Consider the following 23,518-nt stretch of genomic DNA (forward strand, 5'->3'; position numbering starts at 1 on the left):
ATAGTTCTGTGAGCCTCATGTGTCACAGGTTGAGGACAGATTTAAACAGTTATGTTCTCTCTCTCTTCTCCCAGATATACGTTAATCATTGAGCGATGTTTCATTTTACAAGTTACTGACATGAAAATGAATTGTTTTATATCATAGCAAACTTAAACCCAAGACTTCTACACTATTTTCCATTCTAAGTCTCTATGAACTACAGTATATGAAGAATTACCCAGGTAATGTTACCTAGGCAATAGCCTAACTTCATAATTTTCAGATGTGTGAATTTTTTATTTTTAAATAGGTTGTAATGCATTTGATATGACTATCAATACATTTCTGGTTATATATCCTATGAAACTGATACTAGAATAAGCAGTTACAACAAAAATGTGTATTTTTTTTAAAGAAATAATAAAAAAACAACAGCATTTTAACTCAAATAAAACAAGTTATCCTGTACTACATGGAAACATAGCTATTATACTATCTACAGGAGGGCTACCCTGTTGTTCCCTTAATGTAATGAAAACATGAATTAAACAAAAAATGATACACTGATGAGAAGAGGATAGAGTTCAAAGAAAGTGCACATTTCCCTTGTTCACATCAAAATTTATTGTGCATTCATGGATGTAGCCATGAAAAACAGAATTCACTTACTATTTTATTTTTTATACTAAAACAAGAAGTACTTTCCTACTTTTTGGCAGTATACTCTTCCATTTCTTGGAAACGATAATGTAACCCATCTATTTCAGAAGAAGGGAAAACCCCACCTCATAGCAGCTAATAATTATACAGTAAATAGAAGAAAAAAAAATTGTTAAAAAACAAGCTGTCCAGATAAAGAAAGAATATGTTTAGTTAAAATATTCTTGGGAAATTTAATGTTGCATTTTACATCTTCTATGCAGTTGGAAATTTCCTAAAATAGTTATCTCTGTTTTATTCTAGTATAATCATTTTGCTGTAAATCCTCAAAGTGAAACTGTTATTCTATGATAGGCATTTTAGTAAGCTTCCAGACATAGACAAGTTTATGGAAGTAACTTGCTTCTGGCCCATTAATCTGTCTCAGTTGCCCCGTCTGTAATAGGAAAAATGTATTTCATTGTACACATTTTGTTCTAAAACTGACCCTTGACACCCAGGGTTGTAATCTGTGTCTTTCAAAAATGGCATTTGATTGTTAGGCATTTTCCCAAATTTGAATTGCATTACTTTCTAGCTAACTTTCCTGTAATCAAAGCATGACAGCTTTTGGTAAAAATGGTTCATGTATCATCCAACAGTTCTATAAGAATGTTTAATTTGGCCAAGTCCAGATTTATCTTTGAGAACTGAATCTATCCTGTTTTTACCTAGCAAAATGCTTTCATTGCCTTATGACTGCCGAGAGACTTATCAGACTTGCCTTGAACAGACATTTCGGTTGCGTTCTGTTCGGACAAAGGAAGCGTTAACAATGGGCCGATCCCGCTTGTGGCAAATGCCCACTATCGAGAATTGTTACTGGAGTCAGCCTGTTTGTCACGCTTGCTCTGCTAGGGCTGACTTCATGGATCCCAAAGCTACCAGAGAAACTAGATGATACCGCATCATAAAAAGACTCCCTTATCTTTTGTCCGATTGTCTGCTGAGCCAATGTAAATGTAAATTAAGTGCCAGAGAACTCGGAATGCTGAGGACTTAAATCTTCCAGTAAGTGGCAAGTAATGCCACATATCTAGAAGCTCTTGCTCCAGCTGACTTTTGTGGCATATCTTACTGACAGTCATAGATTCTCAAGGATAAACTACTCTCTTGTTCCCCTGAATTAAGCATGATGCAGGTTACAATTACCATTTCAAATCTTCAGATAGCTAAGTATGACGATTAGCATATATAATAATAAAGACTATTCCTTTAAAAGTCTTATGAACCTGCAAATGTTAGTATTTTACTAGCTAAAGAATATTATGCCTTCTCACTGCCCTGTACTCACAGGGTACATGTGCAGGGTACACCATCTGCACATGCTCTGAATTGCCTGTACACCAATGCACGCAGCATGGGGAACAAACAGGAAGAACTAGAGATCTGCAGGCGGTCGCAGGGCCATGATCTCATTGCCATTACAGAGACATGGTGGGATAGCTCGCATGACTGGAGTGCTGTCATGGATGGCTATGTGCTTTTTAGGAAAGACAGGCCAGGAAAGCGAGGTGGCGGAGTTGCTCTTTATGTGAGAGAGCAACTGGAATGTATGGAGCTCTGCCTAGGGGTGGATGAAGAGCGAGTCGAGAGCTTATGGGTAAGGATTAAAGGGCAGGCTAGCATGGGTGACACTGTTGTGGGTGTTTACTACAGGCCACCTGATCAGGATGAGGAAGTCGATGAGGCCTTCTACAGACAGCTGGAAGTAGCCTCACGATCCCAGGCCCTGGTTCTCATGGGGGACTTCAACTGCCCTGATATCTGCTGAAGAGACAACACAGCTAGGCACAAACAGTCCCAAAGGTTCCTGCAGAGCATTGGTGACAACTTCTTGACACAGGTGGTGGAGGAGCCAACAAGGAGAGGTGTGCTGCTGGACCTCGTACTAACAAACAAAGAAGGACTGGTTGAAGATGTGAAGGTCGGGGGCTGCCTTGGCTGCAGTGACCATGAGATGGTGGAGTTCAGGATCCTGCGAGGAGGAGGCAGGGCACTGAGTAGGATCGCAACCCTGGACTTCAGGAGAGCAAACTTTGTCCTCTTCAGGGACCTGCCTGGAGGAATCCCATGGGTTAGGGCCCTGGAAGGAAGGGGCGTTCAAGAGAGCTGGTTAATATTCAAGCATCACTTCCTCCAGGCTCCAGAGCGGTGCATCCCTATGAGTAGGAAGTCAAGCAAAGGAGGTAGGAGACCTGCATGGATGAACAAGGAGCTCCTGGCAAAACTCAACCAGAAGAAGGACGTATACAGAAAGTGGAAAGGGGGACAGGCCACTTGGGAGGAATACAGGAACGTTGTCAGAGTATGCAGGGATGCGACGAGGAAGGCTAAGGCCTGTTTGGAATTAAATCTGGCGAGAGATGTCAAGGACAACAAGAAGGGCTTCTTCAAATACATCAGTAGCAAGAGGAAGACTAGGGAAAATGTGGGCCCTTTGCTGAATGGGGTGGGTGCCCTGGTGACGAAGGATGCAGAGAAGGCAGAGTTACTGAATGCCTTCTTTGCTTCAGTCTTTACTGGTCAGGCCAGCCCTCAGGAACCCCAGAGCCTGGAGGCAAGAGAGAAAGTCTGGAGAAAGGAAGACTTTCTCTTGGTTGAGGAGGATCGGGTTAGAGATCATTTAAGCAAACTTGATACCCACAAATCCATGGGCCCTGATGGGATGCACCCACGAGTGCTGAGAAAGCTGGCGGACATTATTGCTAAGCCACTCTCCATCATCTTTGAAAGGTCATGGAGAACAGGAGAGGTGCCTGAAGACTGGAAGAAAGCCAATGTCACCCTAGTCTTCAAAAAGGGCAAGAAGGAAGACCCAGGAAACTACAGGCCAGTCAGCCTCACCTCCATCCCTGGAAAGGTGATGGAGCAGCTCATTCTGGAGGCCATCTCTAAGCATGTGGAGGACAAGAAAGTGATCAGGAGTAGTCAGCATGGCTTCACCAAGGGGAAATCATGCTTAACCAATCTGATAGCCTTCTACGATGGAATGACTGGCTGGGTAGATGAGGGGAGAGCAGTGCATGTTGTCTACCTTGACTTCAGCAAGGCTTTTGACACTGTCTCCCATAACATCCTCATAGACAAGCTCAGGAAGTGTGGGCTAGTTGAGTGCACAGTGAGGCGGATTGAGAACTGGCTGAATGGCAGAGCTCAGGGTTGTGATCAGCGGCGCAGAGTCTAGCTGGAGGCCTGTAGCTAGCGGTGTCCCCCAGGGGTCAGGACTGGGTCCAGCCCTCTTCAACTTCTTCATCAATGACCTGGAGGAAGGGACAGAGTGCACCCTCAGCAAGTTTCCTGATGATACAAAACTGGGAGGAGTGGCTGATACGCCAGAGGGCTGTGCTGCCATTCAGAGAGACCTGGACAGGCTGGAGAGGTGGGCGGAGAGGAACCTCATGAAGTTCAACAAAGGCAAGTGCAGGGTCCTGCACCTGGGGAGCAATAACCCCATGCACCAGTACAGGTTGGGGGTTGACCTGCTGGAAAGCAGCTCTGCCGAGAAGGACCTGAGAGCCCTGGTGGACACCAAGTTAACCATGAGGCAGCAATGTGCCCTTGCGGCCAAGAAGGCCAATGGTATCTGGGGTTGCATGAGGAAGAGTGTTGCCAGCAGGTCGAGGGAGGTGATCCTCCCCCTCTACTCAGCCCTGGTGAGGCCACATCTGGAGTACTGCGTCCAGTTCTGGGCTCCCCAGTACAAGAGGGATGTGGCACTACTGGAGCAAGTCCAGCGAAGGGCTGCAAAGATGATTAGGGGGCTGGAACATCTCTCTTATGAGGAAAGGCTGAGAGAGCTGGGACTCTTCAGCCTGGAGAAGAGAAGGCTGAGAGGAGATCTTATCAATGTGTACAAGTATCTGAAGGGAGGGTGTCGAGAGGATGGGGCCAGACTCTTTTCAGTGGTGCCCAGCTCTAGGATGCGAGGCAATGGGCACAAACTGAAACACAGACAGTTCCATCTGAACATGAGGAAAAACTTCTTCACTGTGATGGTGACAAAGCACTGGAACAGGTTGCCCGGAGAGGTTGTGGAGTCTCCTTCTCTGGAGGTTTTCAAAACCCGCCTGGACGCAATCCTGTGCAACGTGCTCTAGGTGACCCTGCTTGAGCAGGGGAGTTGGACTATATGATCTCCAGAGGTCCCTTCCAACCTCAACCATTCTGTGATTCTCTACCAGTTGTCATCTATTGAAGTCTGTTAGTACTACACAGTATGGTTGCAAATGCTACCTGCAAATGCATACAACGGAGGACCATACAAGAGAAAAGACAGTGGAGACATCTGTGCATTTTCTCTCTCCTGCTAAATTTGCCGTGGCATCCCTTCTTACCAGTCTGGATTGACTTTCCAAGGTGACTGACCTTCCCTCAGCGATCTTCTGTCATTATTATCTCTGAATATGTCTAAATGGTCAATACTAACCAGAGAAATCCACTTCAAGCCACACATTGTGTAAAGATATTAGCATAGCACTAAGCTGAATATTCCTCATCTCTTCGCTCATCTAGCACCACATGACAACCTAGTTCTCATCTGATGCAGACTCACAGCCAGTTGACTGAGTGTGGGATCAGAATTTGCTCACATCTGCCTATACCCTGTCTCTCCTTTCATGTTCAGCCAAAGTGATACCAGTGATGTGGATAGCAAGAATGGCATTCAACTATGGAACTAGATCGTGGATATGAAACAGAGTTTCTTGCTTTTCACCTTGTTGTTGATTTTTTTAAAGTCCCACTGGATACTTACACCGAACAAACCACAGTAAATAACAGTATGTAAATTAATTATAGGATAATATGGACAAGAGGTTATAACAGAGTCCCAGCAAAGAATATTTGAATTTGAATTGAGATGTTATTTCTACTAATACTCAGATGCTTTGCTTTAAGAGTGAAAACCGAAGGTTAGGGGTACAAAGACACTACAAGAAAGTGATCCAAAGTCAGGCTGAGCAGAGCTCCCTAAAACTACCAGTTAGAAATGTCAAGCAAGGAGCTGTCTGAAGTTTCACCTTCTAGAGACTGGCCACTGTGAATCAAGGTTGCAGGAACCCAGCATCTAGCTTTCTCCCTTTGTAGGCAAATGCTTTAACTACTAAAATATATAAATGAAACAGGTAGAGTCCTTGTTACCTTCCTGTGATTTTTAAGCTGCCACAACTACTGTGACATGTGGAGTGCTGGGTAGCCTTCATCTGCTCAATCACTTGTATTGTATCAAACCCCTTTGGGATTTGGGAACTGCTTGTACCTGGATCTTATTTGGTTTTAAGCACTTACCTCTGCAGCTAAATGTCATTTTGAGCACACCAGAAGTCAAAACCACAGCCAGGGAATATGCAAATCCAACAGAGAAGTAACCAGGAGGTTTAAGCAGACACAGCAGAATACTTACTAAACATGATTTTTTTTTAAATTTTAGTTTTGAACTTTGCTACCTAAAGCATCCCCACACCACTTGGAATTACTCCATATATTAAAAAGACTGGAGATTTTTCAGGGAACATTATTAATCTGAGAAAGTGACAGGAATGTACATGTAAGTAGATCTTTGTGCTGAGATTCATGTCTCAGGGTAACATGAGTCAGTACACACTAAATTACAGGTTTTGACTTCTAAGTTATGATTCTAGCTAATTATCCTCCTCCCTTGGTATTGTTAACTTGCAGTAAATAAATAAATAAATAAATAAATAAATAAATGGAAATTGGCAGCTATATCAATTAATAACTTGGAGATTGTATTCCAGAGAGAGGGAGTAGTATCACTTTCAGTTCATACATACAAGGAATTATGAAACTTTGACTTACTTCCTTTGTTCATTTTTATTTGTTTTCAATTCAATTTTTTGAATGTATTGCTGTTAGCCAATATAAACCTAGCATCTAGAAACTTAATTCAATAAGGAGAAACGGAAAACTTTTAATAGCATTTCTCCTAGCAAGTTACTGGGAATCTTGACAATTCCCATGAAGAAACCAACAGGAAAACAGATAAAAGCAGATCTTTAGAAAAGCTAAAGCAAAATCAAATACTCTGCAAATAACTGCTTGAATGATGCTATGCTATTAATATTTCCTGTGCTATATAGGTACAGAGCTTATCTTGTACCCTTGCGTAGTTAAAGCGTACGTACAAGCATTTGTGTCCTTGCATTCTTTTGCCTATGATCTTACACTACTCTTTCATGGGAAAGCAGCAGTTTTCATAAGACAGAGTTATGCCACATGGCTCTATAACTAATTTTCCTATACTTACGTACATTGCAGAAGAAATAACAAGCGAGTTGGTAGGGTCTCTGTTCTAAAATATTCCCTTGTAGATATGAGACACTTGAAGTCCTTGTCTGCCTTAACAGCTAAACCAACATCTTCTAACAGAGCGAGGTAGAGCCAAATACGTCGAGGACCGCGTGCACAAGCATTTTCCCATTACATGAGCAGAAACATACACTGAAGTAAGGAACGCCAATACTCACCTCTCCCCTCCTCTCCTCTCCTCTCCCCTTCCCAGGCAGCCTCGCTAATAGGACTCCAATAAGAAAACGCCCCAGGGTTACTCTAGAGGCAGAGCAGGACCATTAATTGGAAACTGTAGCTCAATATTTACATTTAAGAAGATGAAGGAGAAATCTACAGTAATTGATCTGACTTCATCAACATGCAAGATTTTAGGACAAACTTAGAATAGCAAACATAGAAGTGAATGAATCAGGACAAAATTCCCCAGGTTTCAGAAAGAAAGTAGCTTCATTCATCTCTTCACAACTAGTGATAACATCAGGCTAATTCAATTAATAGAGACTAGTGCTTCCACCCACTTTGGTTTCTAAAAAGTTGCATATAATCCACCCTCTTCCAGTATACTGACTGTTAGTATTGAAAAAAGGGGAAGAAAAGGGGAAAAGGGGGAAGAAAAAGGAAAAAAGGAAGAAAAAGGAAAAAAGGAAGAAAAAGGAAAAAGAAAAGAAAAAAGAAAAAAGAACAAGGAAAAAAAAGAAAAAAAGAAAAAAAGCTAGTTCAGTACTTCATTTAGGCTCCTTCCAGTTTCTCTCATCTTTTGAAGTCCTGAAACCTAGTGTTTCTGGTAGGGACCGTTACTAGGATCTTCTCAGGGAAAAAAAATACAGAAATACCATTATTTCCTGCACATTATGAAGCTTGGAGCTTTTACACTTCCCAAACATATTTTCAGATACTTTGTTTGCTTTAGAAAGCAAGAAGTTACAGGGCTCTATCTCACTCTGACACAAAACACATACTAAGATTTATCTTTTCATCAAGATTTTTTTGAGGTTCACCTCTCTGTAGGTGTGCCAAATAACTCATTTAGCACATCCTCCTCCAGGTGCAGCCATAAATGCTAATTAAAGTCACAGGTTTCTAAAAACCTTTTCTCTGTCAATGGAAAATAATATAGGGTTGGGTTTACATCTGATCATATATAGCTTAATGGAACAAAGTTCTTAACTAATCTATCTTCCATAAAAACAAAACATTTTTTCTGAGAAAAAGGAAGAGCAGTACATGAGTACTACCTGGATTTTTATTTGATATAGTGTGAGCTGGGAAATTCTCAGTTCAGTAGAGGAGGATGTGGGTTATTTGGAGAAACATATGGAACTGGTTAAAGGGATAATGGTCAGTTATTTGGAGGGAGGATGTCAAGCTGGAGGGAAGTTCTTAGCAAACTTTGCTGCAGTTTCAGTACTGGTCTTATTAATGTTTCCATTCATGATCTTGATACCAAAAGTAGCAATGTGGTTATGGAACTTCTGAAGATGAGAACATTATAGAGTAAGAAATGAATTATTTTGCTCACCAGCATAATTTCTTTGAAATAAAATATAATGTACATGTGTTCGGGGCTTTTTTTGCTTTACCTTTGGAATCTGCTGCTTGAGAACAGAGGAAAAGAAAGATCTAAGTGGATCAGTGAACCCACAAAAGTAATTTGGCAATGCAACAGACAAATACAATCTTAGTCAAAGGTGTTTCTAGTACAGTGAGGTAGTTAATGTGGCTGAAACAGAGTCTTCGGTATAATTTCCGTAACCTGTGATCAAGTAAGATGAATTCAATCTTTCAGAGAAATAGAACTATCAGAATGGGGAAAGAAATTAATACTTTATGACACAAAACTTTGATTTATTTAGCTGTCATATGGCAGGCTTAGGGACAATATGATTGCTTTCTATAACTACATCAAAGAATAAACAGGATAGAAGACAAACCGTTCTCAGCTAGAGGATGATGCTGAGGGAAGAACAAGTGTGTCTAAAGTGACTGTATGAATACATGCAGGCTGAAAATTAGATTTTTAATAATTGGAAAAATTCTATTTTGGAATATTCTTCCCATAGACCAACTGGATTTTAAATGGTATCAGTTTACAAATGAGATGAGATATTATTGCCTGCAAAAGCAGGGAAATGAATTTGTTGACCCAAAAATCCCTTCCAGTCTTTTTTATTAGAAGAATAATTGTGTCAGGCAGCACATCGATGAGCAGAGGTTTGGGCTCTGTATGGATTTGGATAGCCTTCAGTGGGTCTGTTAATATAAATATCGACAGCTAGCTCAGACATTACCCTGTAGGCAGGAAGTCTCAATCTAGTGGAGGCTGAAGATCATTATTTTTTCCCTATAGCAAATTCTGCAGGCCGCACGGTTGGAAATTACAGCCTGTTTTCCGTGTTTCTGGCATTCGCAGGCATCTGTTACAAACGAGCACGAAGAAGCGAGGCTTGACGAGCTGCTCGGCTGGAAGCGCACAAACCGAGCCAAAGAACCACACCGTGCAGCAGCTCCGAGCTCGCCCCATCTCTCCACTGAAACTCCGCAAAAGCGAAGGCCGCGACCAGTTTTGCAGCGGGAGAGCAGGGGCCGCTAGCAGAGTAGCGGCGGCGTCTTCTTGAAGCCCGTTTTTGGCACGAGGCAGCTGCGCTGCGGTGCATGTGCTTTGGTGGCCCATCCTGACGCTTGGCTCCGGCAGTGACAGCCGGCGCAGGTGCGCTTGCAGGCAGCTTTCTTCAACGGCAGCCAGGCCCCCGCTTCTCCACTCAGGTGCGTGGATGCTCCCTCCCCGCCGCCGCCTGCCCCGGGCCCGGGCTCTGCCCTCGCCCTGCCCGCCGGCCTCCCTCGGGCCTCGCCAGCCGCAGGGCCGGAGACGGCGGCCGGGCGGGCGCCGCCGCTGGAGGGCGGCGAGGAGCGAGCGCTTCCCCGGCGGGCGGCAGCTCCGCGCGGCCGGGCCCGGCCGGCGCTGAAGGGAGGCCGGGCGGGGAGGGAGGCGGAGCGGGAGCTGCCGGAAGCGGCGGCGCTGGCGAGCCCGCGGTGCCCCGCGGCCAGCATGTAGTTGGGCGGCAGCGGCCGCAGCGCGCCGCCTCCGCCGCCACCGGCTGCCGGCGCGGAGGGGCCGGGCGCCGCCGGGCGGGCGGAGGAAGGGGCGGGCGCCGCGCTTCCCCCGGCTTGGCCCTCGGCGCCGTGCCCCGGCGCGGCTCCGCTGCCTGGGCCGCGGGCGCCGCTGCCATGGGGCTGCCCACGCTGGAGTTCAGCGACTCCTACCTGGACAGCCCGGACTTCAGGGAGCGCCTCAAGTGCCACGAGATCGAGCTGGAGAGGACGAACAAGTTCATCAAGGAGCTCATCAAGGACGGCAGCCTGCTCATCGGCGCCCTGCGCAGTGAGTGGGGGGGGGGCGGCGGGAGCGGGGGCTCCTTTTGTTTGGATGGGGCCGGGAACGGGCTCCCCTGCCGGCGGCCGGCGGGAAGGGGCCCCGCGCCGCTCCGCTCCGCGCCGCCCGGCCGGGGGCTTCGCGCGGGGGCGGCGGGAGGCGCCGGGCTCGCTGCGGCGGGCGCCTGGCTCCGGGCAGCCTGGCGACGGGGCCCCTCCGGGCGGCGGGGGTGTCTGCAGCGGACGGGCCGTGTGTGCGCAGGGGAAGCTCTTTTTTGTATTATTTGCTTATTTTCCCCCTCCAGTCTTGCTGGAATAGTTCGAGTTTTCTTTCAGAACCTGCCAAAGATGAGGCCGGGCGGTTTGGTGCTGTCGAGGGTGTGTGTGTGACCTTTTGAGCATTGGTGGCTTCTCCAAGCGTGTGGAAATGGCCCGGGCTCGCTGAAGAGTGCGATGGGAAAACTAAGAGTTGCCATTGCTCGTCTTGGCTCGCCCTCCTCGCCTTCCACCGGTGCCACCTCCTTCTGGCCCTTAAGTCGCTGTGGACCTCTCTTGCCTGCTGCCCTGGGCTTTCCTGCGGGGAGAGCAGAGCGGTGACATGCAGCTTCTTGCTCGCTTCACTGAACTCACTTCTTGCCTCACTAAACATTAGTGAGATGTTTAAGGAAAACAGTAATCTCTTTAAATAGTCCTTAAAAGTATCTGCCACATTGGTGCATCATACTAATTTTTACAGGGTTGAAGGGCAGCAGTATTGCTTTTATGAAAACAGGGAGCAGCTGTTACTGCAAGCTCCTGAGCTAATCTAGCCCTGAATCTGAGTGATGCCAACCCAGAGTCTAAACCCAAAGTTTTGCTCTTTACCTGGAGCAGGAGGTCAGACTGTGCGATGCTGTTTGGCCAGTGTTTGCATTGGGCATGAATTGTACTTGTGCGTGTGTGTCTCCACTGTACAGACAGTCCATGTGTAGCATTGCATTCACATAAAAGAGCTACAGGCTTTTTGAGATTTTTCATGCAAGTCTAAATATTTTGGGACATCTCTATTTTGGGGAATAGATTGGATACAAGTCTTACATTTTATGCGAGTTTACATTAAATTCAGCAAGCTCCTGTACGTAAGCTCATGCTCACAGAGTCTGAGATGATAGTTGATATAGAAAAAATGCATGTGGCATAACCAAAGCTTGATGGTACGTTTTTCTTTCCAGAGAAAGAAAAAAAATCTTTTTTTTAGATTTACTTTAGGTTTTTCTTTTTACGAATTTTTTACTACTTTAAACAAGCTTAAATGTCCTGATGTTTTTGAAAAAAAAAAAAAAATTTAAGTTATGAAATTAAGTTAAAAGTTTTGCTTCAAGTTTAGCAAAAACTTAAAATACTACTTCAAACCTGGTTCTATTAGCTGGTATACACAAATAGTAATGGCAGGTTAGGTACCCCGTGTGAACTTGTTTTGAGCTGGATTAGCATTTGAAATCGACTGCTTTTTGTTCCAAACCAAATCAAGCATGAACAAGATACTTTCCTCTTAAGCTGTCGGAGGCCACTGTACAATGAATGTTGTTCTCCAGAAGTAACGTAGGCAGATTCTGAAGTGAGTAATCTCATTATCTTCATAAAGACTACTTGTAAGTCCTTACTTAGACTTTGTATCCACACGTTTAACAACTCTGGCCTTCTTTTAGAAGGACAAGCAATATTTCTGTCTCAAGTAATTAATACTCATCCTGCAAATTCTCCTGAATTTTAAAACGTTTCAGTTCATATGTTGTTTTGTTTGACATGATGCTTATCATATTCTATGTAGAACTTTAAAATGCTGCATGCGGTAGTGTCCTTAAACTTTCAGAAAATAAGCTCTGCTCTGGTGTAGAAAGAAGTATTTCTCTTCTCCGTGTTCATTTCCACCCCCTTAATTTTGTGACCGTGCCTTCCGAAGACCACTGCCTATGACCCTATGTTAGGATAATTGGAGAAATGTCTGTGTTTTCTGAATAAAATGGAAATCCCTGCTTTATATTGTACAGACTCTGGTGTAGGTAGTACAAGGTGTATCTGTATCTGTGTTGGCAAGAAGCAGTAGTTTGTTTCCTAAAGAAAAGAAGAGGACTTCTGATTTGTTATAGTGCGCTCCAACTCAGCTTTAAAACGAGTGTAAAATAGGGTTATGCAAGGCCTTTTTTAATTTGAAAATCTAATCAAACAGTGGAGTAAGTAGTTAATTTCAGTGATGGACTATTATGATTTGTTCCTTGAAAATGTAATAACCTGCTACAAGCCCTGGAGACCAGCAAGCTTTGTTTACCATGTTCTATCTCTTTAGATGAGCTAGGATTTTTCATTTACATATCACTTTGGAGGGTCGGTTTTGTTAGGGGAAAAATTAAGACTGCTGTAGAGCTTCAGTGGAAATGGATTTTGGAGCATATTCTTCCTGATCATGTTTACAGGAGAGAGAGTGAGTTTGACTTAATGCACTTTGTAAATACCATTGCCTTTTAACTTGTCTAAATGAAAGATATGGGAAACGCCAGTATGTGCGTGGGTTTTCAGATGGAATAAAACTTTTATATTAGAAGTTCCAGAATATTTGCTATTATCTACAGAAATAACTATAAAAATATAATGTTTAAAAATATCTAACAAGAGGTTCCACATAACTTAAAGGTAGAACCAATACACTTAATGCAGTATGTAAACATTTTGAAGCTCAGTTGTTGGAGTGGTCCCAGGCTAAGGTCACACTTTATTTTAATGTGGTTCTGCTACATTAATTCTTAAGAATCCTACTTTCCGAAGTAATTTCTAGGACCATAATACTGGGCTGTAGAAGAGCAGTTGGCTTTTGTGAATGCTGTATGTGAGAGCTGATACTGCTAGGATTGAAGTCAAATCATTAGCAGCTTTTTCCTAACATATTCTTGCCCTGGTTTCTCCTCTTTCTAGGCACGAAAGACTTTTGGTAGAAGAATATAGGTTGTAGGGTCCAGTTTGGTTAGTTAGCATCCTGTTTGTATGGCCATCATGCTTAGTTCAGCCTTGTCCTACAACCCCTGTTTGTAGAGACTACTTTTTTTTTTTTTTTTTTTTAATGATCTGAAGTACTAGGTACATTGGTCTCACCTGAAAGGTTCATTATTATGCATATAATGGATGTTTCTGTTGTCTTAGAAAGTTATCCTTCCAGAGAAATTTAACTGATTATGTGTAGGCACAATTAAGTAGAATCACTAGTACTCTATGGTGCTTTTGGAGGAGGGTCTCTTCATCTTCAGTGTTCATTAACTTGTAAGTTGGGGGAGGGGGAAGCTTTCTAGAATAAACAATCTCCTTCTGGTACAACTGGCCTTCTTGGTTATTAGGTAACTTGATTTGGTAAGTTCTTCAGGCACCTAATTCAATAGATCTTTCAGACATATGGTTAAAATAGATACGTGCAAATGCTTCACTTAGTACAGCTGGACTCTTGAATCAGAATTGAAATTTTTCCTTCTCATTGATTCCAGCTCATTTTCAGTTGAAACATCAATCCTTGTCCTGTACTCTTTGCCTGTAGTATACTTTGTAATTTCTTTCCTTCTCAATTGCCTTACAGGGACAAAAAAAGAAACCCTTATTCTGTGGTTTTTTTGTAGTTTATGTAGAAAATATCACTATAAACAGACCTGTATGGTTTTAGTGTCCGTAATAGGCCTGCTGTTCTGGCAACGATAGTGAATATTGTATTAAACAAACCAGACAAGCAACATCCATGCTGTACAGGTGATCTCCTGGCTTACTGCTGTGCAGAAGCCTGCAGTTTTTCCCTCTCATTTTTGAGGCCTTCTCTCTCCATCTTAATTCCTGTTTTAGCTACAAGTTCATGCACTCAAAATGGTAACTAGATCTAGTTTGGGATTAAATGGGTGAAAGCTCACTCATTTTTCTGTTGATTTAAATGTTGATAAACCTGTTAAAGCATTCTACTATGTTGTAAACAGTAATGAAGAACTGTGGCATAATATAAATAATATTTTGGAGATGCCTCTAAGAAAACATAATTACTAACAATGCTTATTTTTTGTGAGAGTTTTTACTAGCAGAATTAGTACCTGAAGTCCTTTGTTTTATTTTACTGACTATTTAACACCTTCAGAAACAGGCACAAGATGGAAATGCCCCCCCCCCCTTTTTCCCCCCCCACAGGACTGTAATTTTTTTTTTCTAAGTTTTTATATAAATTCCACACAGAAAAGACTATGTCTCCAAGCTGTTTCCTTCTGTCATAACCCTAATAGTAAAAGTACAGTGATGAACCTGGCTATATGCATGGAGGTTAGCTGTCTGGAAAAAGAATAAGGGCTAAATTGCAACATAAGAATCAATGGTTTTGTTATCTCTCTTGGGAATTTTTTTTTCATGTAGAAACCCCTTTGTATCTTTTTCAGAGATGCATTTTCCCAGATAGCTTGGCCTCACGTGTTTTCATGTGATTGTATCTTAAAAAATGTCTTTTCCAGATTCCAACTGGAGCGGGAGTGAGTTCATTGAATAACTGCTGAAGTTTGGTAACTCCCATTCTCTTTTGTTAATTTAGATTTTAAGTAAAACCACTGATTCCTCATGCTCCATATGCGATACTATGATGGCAGACATGGAGTTATTAAAGTATAGCTTCCTCTTGAGAATTTCAGAAATAAAGCACATTGCCTTTGAAAATAGATTGCTTTTAGTTTGTTTTTGTTTTAGTTATGTAATGCAAAAGTGCGTAACTCTGCCTTTCTGCAGATTGGAAAACTTTCCAACTAAAAGAAAGTTGAACCTTGGGCGTTGTCGTTCATGTTTTGAAGTCATCTGCTGCTTCACTATTCTATTATTTCTGATAGGCATTTGTGCAGTCCTACTGCTCAACTCCTGCTGATGTTTCACTCAGTTATACATTATAGATACAATTTTCAAAAACAGTTTCAACAGTCTTCAGGCTTTTGTGCAAAGATACCAATGATAAGCTGGTTCTTGGCCAGAGAAGGAGTTTAATTACTGCCTCTGGTGTTTGAAGCAGCTGCAGTCTGTATAGTATTATCTTTAACAGAATATATGTGTGGAAAAAAAACAAATACTAGCTTGAAATGGTTGGGCTAAGTATTTTCTGTCCATTGGAAAATGTTTCATTTTGAACCAGGAATCCCCACAAGTGAATTCCCATGCTATCGTTAATGAATATTGTGTTAATGAAGTCTTTGAACAACACAACATGGGTGTTCTTGTGCCTTAATATTGAAGCAGGTATTCTTTAAAGAAATTTTGCAGTTGGATAATGTCAGGTGAACAACAAAGGAATAATTGATTTTCACAAGCCATTTGAAATGGTGCCTCTACTTTAAGATAATATTGTGCAATTTATTTTAAACTAGGAATTTCAAACTTTTAAAGTGCCTTCTGAAAAGGTCAAATTTAATCTGTTTCTTAATGGTCTAGTTGGCTTTTTGACTACTACATGCTTCATTTGCTATGATTAAGATAAATGAATTCTATTAATAAGAAACCAGCTGCTTCATGAATATTGTCTTTATTACAATGGAAAATATGATGCTGTGGTCACTGAACTTGTACAGCTCTCTTGGGGTTTTGTGGGCAGAAGTGCTACAGCAACTTGCAATTTCCTATAATAGTAAATAACTTAGTATCCATCCTCTGTGAAAAATACAGAGGATAATTCTGTCCTTTCCACTGAAATAATATGTAAAACAGTGTTATGCCATTCCCTCTATATGCATATTTTCCTGTAGTCTTAAAAGTCTCATTATAAATACATTCTGAATATGGAGGAATTAGGTGTTTAGGGGTATCATGGGTTTCCTTTGCTGTTAAATCCAGTCTCCTGCTAGTGTCATGTCATGTAATCCCTACTTGTCAAAATCCATTTTAAAAGCAGTTTTTATCCTTACTATTCCTGCTAGAAGGCTGTTTTAGAACCTTGTTGCTTGGAGGTTTGAGTAACTCATTAAAAATACATTTGATCTGGAAATTTTAACTTGTTTATACTCATTTTTATTTCACTCAACTCTTCTACACTGTTGTTTACCATGATTTGCCTAGGGAATAATCATGTCCTTTTGCTAGCCTGAACAAGCTGTTCTCATCCTCTCACATAAAAATTTCTCTGGTTTCCTGGTCATTTTAATCACGCTTTTCTAAGCCTTTTTGAATGTATCTTAAATGTTCAGGCAAATAGAAGAAAAAGTAGGGGAAACAGAAATACAGTAATAGTTGTACACAGGTTTGATCTTTGCTCATCATATTCTGAGAGAGCAGCAATTCATTAATTGGAATCAATGTTTGTAATCTTCTCCTGACTATGTAGTGCTATGGATTCCTCAAATGTATTATGTAAGGTGAAAAAATTTCAGGATTTTACAAACAGTAGCAGTAAAGTAAATACAAAACTTGTGGAAAAGATAGCTTGACCCTCCTCCATATTAATATGAGATTGAAGTATTATTAGGCAGTAATCTAACCTCCCATTTGCATCCCATGAAGTGCAAATGGCTTTCATTAGAAAGATAATATTTTTCACAGTACCTTATGAACTCTGGGCTATATTATTGTATAGCTTTTCAGATCAGTTGCAAGTTATCGACTTGAATCTGTTCTCTGTCCCGAATTATGCAAACTTGTCTTTCACAGGACATGAAAGACTTAAGCAACATGTTTGTTTTATGCTGCTGTTTTGTTAGTATAATTCAGGCATGGGAAAAGAGTATGGAAATTCTCATGCCTTTAAAAGTCTTATCTTCTTTTAGCTTAATATTCAAAGCAGGGTGCAAGGTGCTGCAATGTGCTACGTGATATATCTGGCTCTACTAATAATGATATTTCATCTTTGGCAAGTTGCTTAAGTGGGAGAGATTTGCATCAGGTGGGCATTGTAGTGTCTGCAAAAGTACTCCTCTGTTCTCTGAAAGATATAAATGAAAACAGGTATCACCTATTTGGTTATATGACTTCTATAAAGATCATTCAAGTCAACCGAACATCATGAAAGATAAAACAGGTAAAAATAAGAAGACTCACCGTGATCTGATCCTGTAGAATTACAAGTACAAATAAGTTTCTTATTTTAATTATTCTTCACCTTCTGTGCTTAGGGAAATCTTTCTCCCTTTGGCTTTCTGTAGTTGGGGACACAGCAAGATTTGTTCAGATACCTTTTGCCTCCAATCAACAGCACAGATATTCCTCGAGGATCAAATTTAATTTTCATATCAGTTGGTACTGTTTTTAGTGATGTTACTCAAAACAAATTCTGCATAATCAATTTTGTTATTCTCTGCCTGTGAATTTGAACCTGGGTTTTGTGCAGCCACAAGTTGATGCTGTTGTAGAAATGGACACTGCGGGAGTGACTGACTTAGTTTGCTAGTTAGTGTCCTTTTGCATGAGATGGAGGATGCAGACAGATAGCAGTTTAAAGCAGGTCAGTAGAGGTGAGTAGAGCCTGATATTTCTCCTCCTGTCTACTGGGAGAAAAGCATGTCCCTAATTCAAAAAGAGGTTTCATGGTTGAGCTCTTAGAGTAGAGAGCTGAAAAGAAGTTCCTTAGAGAGAGAGATTTGACTGCATCTTCGTGAATTTTCTTGTTTTCTCCCAGCTCATTTAAATGACTGCTTATTCCTTTGATACCTGTGAACCATGTATTTGTACAGCTCACTTCCCATGTATTTCTGCTGAGAATCAGGTCACCTAAATTACGCTGATTCCGGTAGTCTAGAGGATACCTAAAAGAAGGAAGAACTGCAGTACCTATATCCCTCTGTGTATTTAGGTCTTAGTTACTTTGGGAGAAAAACACTCCAGGAAGGATGATTATTCCTGTGCTGTTGAGTGATGTTAGGTATGGGGATTCAGCCTGCTTCCTCTGTTGGGGGGTGTGTTTAAATGTATAAAATGTTTAACCTGATGTGTCACACGCGACACAAACAACAAACACACAACCTGATGTGTCACACAACAAACCCAAGCTTCTGAGGGATGTCTTCCTATAATTTTTGGAGATCTTTGACTGAAGCTGTCCTCCTAGGTCATTAAATTTACTTCCATGGGATGTTGGGCACTCATTAATGTTTCTTCTTTCTGCTGTATGCTGCACTCTTAATACATCTTGGGATCAGGTTTGGGGGGGGGGGTTGCAGATTTTTCTCTTAAGTGTTTTTTCTTCCTCTTTCTAACAGAGTTATCCATTCTTGCATATCGTTCAAACTTAGGAATCTGCAACTTACTGTATTAAAAAAAAAAACACAAAAAACTTGTTCTCAAACTCATCCAACTGTTGATTTAATTTTTCCCCCTTTTTTCTACTCCATCTTTTCACTACTTTTCCTAAAGGATAGTCCAGTGTTCCTGTTTTGTATCAAGTTGGCATCAAAGTCCGGGTGGAGATATTAAGGAGATTTTTCTCAATATCAGTCCTTGAATAATATCCAATAATGACATTCCTCTGGTGGGACATTTGCAGCAAAGCCTTTTCCCAGTTGCTTTCTTATCTTTATAGCGTCTCTACAAGTTCTCGTCGTCTCCACCGTAATAATTAACTTCTGTTGTCTTCGTACCATGTGCTTTACTGTTGGCTAGTTAGATCTGTCCTGGTGTTTTTGTTGGTGGTGTTTTGTTTTTAATATCCTTTGCCTTTTCTAAGAAAGATATCCCCTGAACTGGTACAGTTTACCTTTAGTAAACATGTGTTGCCTTTTACCCCATTTTCTATCCATTTCCAAGACTTTTGTTCTTCAAAAAGTGTTCTAAATAATTGCATGTTTTTGAGGTCAAACTAATGGACCATGCTTGTTGGATCATTATCTTTGTTTGTTAAATATGGACATATATTTGCTACCTTATCTTAAAAAAAAAACTGCTTGATTTGGTTGATTTAAAAATCTTGGGTGCTAAGTTTATCTTTTCATGTGTTTAGCTTTTTAGTGGTATAAGGTATACAATATTTGTCCTAACCCCTGTGTGAGTTTGAGCTCTTTACATTTTTCGTATCAAAGTGATAGTGTGATTATTTTGCATTTTTGTAGGTACTCCTTTGCATGAATTTCATGCTTTTTTCATACTGATAGCATTGAGATTGATGCAAATTGAAGTTGAATATTAATTTTAGTTTCGGATCATACTTGAATCTTTGGGCTGTGTCTGTTTCCGTGCTATCTTTACTGCTTATTGGCCTTAGTTCTTATTTGTGTCCTCCTTTGACTTTTATACACAAAATGTTGTTTCTTTTTATTTAGTGAATTTCTACATTGGTTTGCCTTTGGCACAAAATTATCATTTTCCAAGTATGACTGTATTTGTGAAAATACCCTGAATTAGACTGAAACTATCTTGTGACTGATCAGTGTATAGGCTTTCCTAGAGCCTGCAAAAGTGACCCAGCACCACACTGGTGGCTGGCTAAGCTGTTGGAATTCCACTGGTTTTTGGTACGAAACCTGGTTGTCTTAACTTTTAAAAATACACCTACATGCAGGTATGTTTTGAATATAACATAACCATTTGCTCTAAATATTGATTTCTCTTCCCCCGCCCCCAGTCCATGATCCTCTACTTACATCTCCGTATCGTTTCTTCAGATGGTTATTCCTCCAGTTAACCTGGATGTCTTTCATACCGTTGTTCTTCTTGTAACTAAGGCGCGAATGCAAGGTAGCTTCTGTTATAGTTTGGGCTTTCTCCATATACAGTCATCTCCAGTGTGAAGTTCCCTTAATTACACAGATTCTGGCTTTTTGAAATGTAGAACTTCTGTTACAGACTTTTTTTGTGTGGGTGCTTATTCTTGTATTTAATTTTAAACTGAATGAGCTTGTGATTACTTAGAGTCAGGTTATTTTATCAGACAGTTTTTTGTGTGGGCTGTGTGAGCTGTGAGGCTCGTATTTTATCAGGTGAATTGGGATGTGGTTTTCTCTTTTCTGTCCTTCAGAACTGTGGTCCTAGGTGTTGTCTGCTGGATGTCAGACTATAACCGTGCAGTAATTTTGAATTCTGCTGTGCTCTCTTCTAGCACCTGAGTGTCTGCCATCCTCTGTGAATGGCAAAGAGTAGTTCAGTTGTCCCATAGTTCTCACAGAATTTCTGACCAAAAGAGGTTACTAGAGAGTATCTGTCTGAAGCCACGTTTTGATATGTGATTTTAAGCCAGCTCTGCTGCTAAACAAACAAGCAGAAATCCCCCAGAGCCAGCCCCTTCCTCTTTTCCCACTCTTAGACCTTGTTTCCACCCCTCCTGTAAGTGGTACTAGTATCGCTGTTTGCGCAGCTGTGCACTGTGCTGGATTCGGGAACTAAACTAATCATTCATCTTTGCTGAAAAAATGTTTCATCTCTCCCAGTTTCCTGATTTGGTTCATTATGCGGCTGTGGAAGTGCTCATGCTGATAGAGCACAGGGCAGCCTGGGTGTGCAAGTGACTCTGGAAGTTGGTGGCTTGGGGGAAGAACGGGGGCAGGACTTGAAGTTATTGGTTGTTGCCAGGGATTGCTTAACTGCACACCAGGCTACAGCCAAAATTAATGTATGATTTTGCACAGCGTGCCTACAGGCCAGCTAACAGTGACTATGAAAAGCGCTTTGTTTTTGGAGGAGGGAGATCAGCATAGTTAATAAGCTGAACAGGAGCTTGCAGACTGACAGATGCCAGAAATATTGTACGCTCCCTGCATGTGTAAGTTGGAGGTTGTATGAATATTCGCTGTATTTGGTGGTGAGTGTTGTCTGAGTCTGCTCCTGCAGTTCATGTTTTAGGGAGGATGCTGAAAAATTGCAGAGGCTCAGAGATGATCTATGAAAATGCTCAAGCTCCTTTGAAACCATAAGCACCATAAAGCATATTTTTTTGCAACTGCTTAATTCAAAGCGAAAGTTACAGATTTATTTGGATCACAGAACAAAAGTTTGATGGAAAGTTTCTCTGTCCAACAGACGAAGTCATGTGAAGATAGAAGTGCTGGCTGAACCTGTACAAATTAAGATTAGAAATATGTAACTGTTATGTTAATAAGACATTTCCTTAGGGTTGTGATGGACTTTTTATTGCTGGAAACTCTTAAATTTTTTAGGTGTTTTTTTTTTTTCCCCAAGATATGAACAGTTCAGTTTTACCTGTTGGACTTGAAGTAGCAAGTCCTGAAATTTCTGTTCAGTGGTGGTTGCACTTGGTGATCACGCTGGTTCTCTCTGGTCTTAGAAAGACATTTTTTCAGGTACTATCCATTGCTTGAATGCGTATGTGTATGTGGAATCTTGAAAACTGTGAAGATTTAACCCTCAGGACATCTTCTAAGTAATCTAATGGTCCTCAGGTTTTGAAAAGCTTTTAAATGAGGCCTTGAATGGTTCCTTCTGGTACTCACATCACTTAGGGATTATCATTATGTGATTTAAAACTGAAGTGTTCTGCTATAACAGTTGTGTGTCCATCCCTTCCCTCTCCCCCCTCCCCCTTAGTTTTGAATACTAGATTGGCGGGTTTATTTCTGAGTGTTTACATACGTATGTGCAAATGTGCATTAAAACAAAGTCAAACAGTTGAAGATGGTAATATTATCTTTCTTTCCATATATACAGACACTAAATAAATATGCTCAGTTCAAGTTGCTGTGCTACAAGTATGTAAAGATAGCAATTTTGAAAGATTCTTAATGTTAGGAAAGCAAGGTTACTAGCTTAGCTTGTTAGTCTATTGAGATATAAATTATCTGAAGTACTTCAAGCATCTTAAAATTCTCACAGTTCTTGTACCTATATTGTATAGTCATCTCCTACCATGCCTGGGTTAATCTGAAAATAAACAGGTAACTGATTTAAAATCCCATAAGTGTGTCTCCAAACAAAGAGTTGTAAACAGAAATATAAGGCTTATAATTAGACTTTGTTAAATTTTCTCACAAATACAGTCAGCGTGGTTGGCTTTTTGCAATGTGAATATAGAGCTGCTCTGTCTTCCTGCTGTTCAGGATCCTAAGGTCAAATGTGAAATTCAAAATATTCCCTTTTTTGAAGAGGGGTACATTTCCTGTTTACATAGTCCAAACTTCTTTGTATGATGAGAGATTTCCTGATAAATTAATGCAAGACTTTTGAGTTTGCACTTAAATTTGTCTTTTCTTTTTGCTTAGTTCCTTGAAGACACCATTGTCTACACCCTAGCTGGTATGATGCAACTCATTTTTCTGTGGAGAAAAAAACTGAGATCATTTATATCCAAGTCTACCACCTTTCATTTATCCGTAGGTTGCAGGTTTGAAGATGAAACCATTAAAGCCATGTTTAAGTCATTTGTTTAGTGTTTCATTGTTTAGTTTTTGATTGGGAAGTGAAAAATATGATTTTTTTTGCCCTTTCCTCCTTTCCCCTTTCTTTTTCTTCTTATCCCCCAAGAGACTGTTTCTAGTTGAGATCTCTGGTCCAAGTAAATTTAATCCTGAAATTCCCTGGTTATGTAGTCCTGATATCATAATTCACTTCTTTGCTGTTTTAGTTCTCCTTCACTTGGTTCCTTTGCTTCTGTACAGACTGAAGAACAACTGCTGATTTTTTTTTTCCATTCTTGTACGATATTATGTCATATTTCATACTGCTTCTTCTGTCTAGTGTCTTCTCTATGCAATTGAAATACAACAGGTTAAAATATTATTTTTATTTTATTTACATTGCCACAGCATACAGCAATAATTTGATTCATTGTTTTGTTGATTCGGTTCTCGTACTCTTGTCTGTTAATGCAGCATGTCCCAAGAGTGTCGCAGCTGGAAGTGGTAATCATCCCAGATTTACAAAAATAACATTGCAAATCACATCTTTTTTTTACCAGCTTTCTGACGCTTCTCAAATTTCTGAAATCATTTGGCAGTAAAATATGCATTATGCTAACTGTATAATGCAGTTCTTGTTCTCGTTGCCACTCAAAAACATCTTTGATTTGTTTTCCATGAGAAACTACAGTCTTCAATACACCTTGTGACTTCAAGAGTGTTACAGAATAAAGAGTCCCTTTGCTTCCTACTTTTGTCAGTTGTCTTGAGGAATCTTTATGTAGCTCTATGAACAGTGTGTGGCTTGATTAAGCATCAGTCTTGCAATATTTTCTTGAACATTTAATGTACCCAAAGGAATT

The 23,518-nt window shown here is 40.9% G+C and overlaps 1 protein-coding gene across 1 annotated transcript in view; it reads left to right on the plus strand.

Annotated features, from left to right (window-relative positions):
• The first annotated feature begins 10,159 nt into the window (after positions 1–10,159).
• ARHGAP42 (Rho GTPase activating protein 42) overlaps positions 10,160–23,518 on the plus strand; it is a 166,579-nt gene continuing 153,220 nt past the window's right edge. Inside the window, exon 1 of the mRNA XM_067289754.1 lies at positions 10,160–10,372. Within this exon, the coding sequence (XP_067145855.1) occupies positions 10,219–10,372 (154 nt within the window). The 5' untranslated portion in view covers positions 10,160–10,218. The remainder of the gene's footprint in view (positions 10,373–23,518) is intronic.

The sequence above is a fragment of the Apteryx mantelli genome, chromosome 1, assembly GCF_036417845.1.
Source record: "Apteryx mantelli isolate bAptMan1 chromosome 1, bAptMan1.hap1, whole genome shotgun sequence".
NCBI classification, from domain to species: domain Eukaryota; kingdom Metazoa; phylum Chordata; class Aves; order Apterygiformes; family Apterygidae; genus Apteryx; species Apteryx mantelli.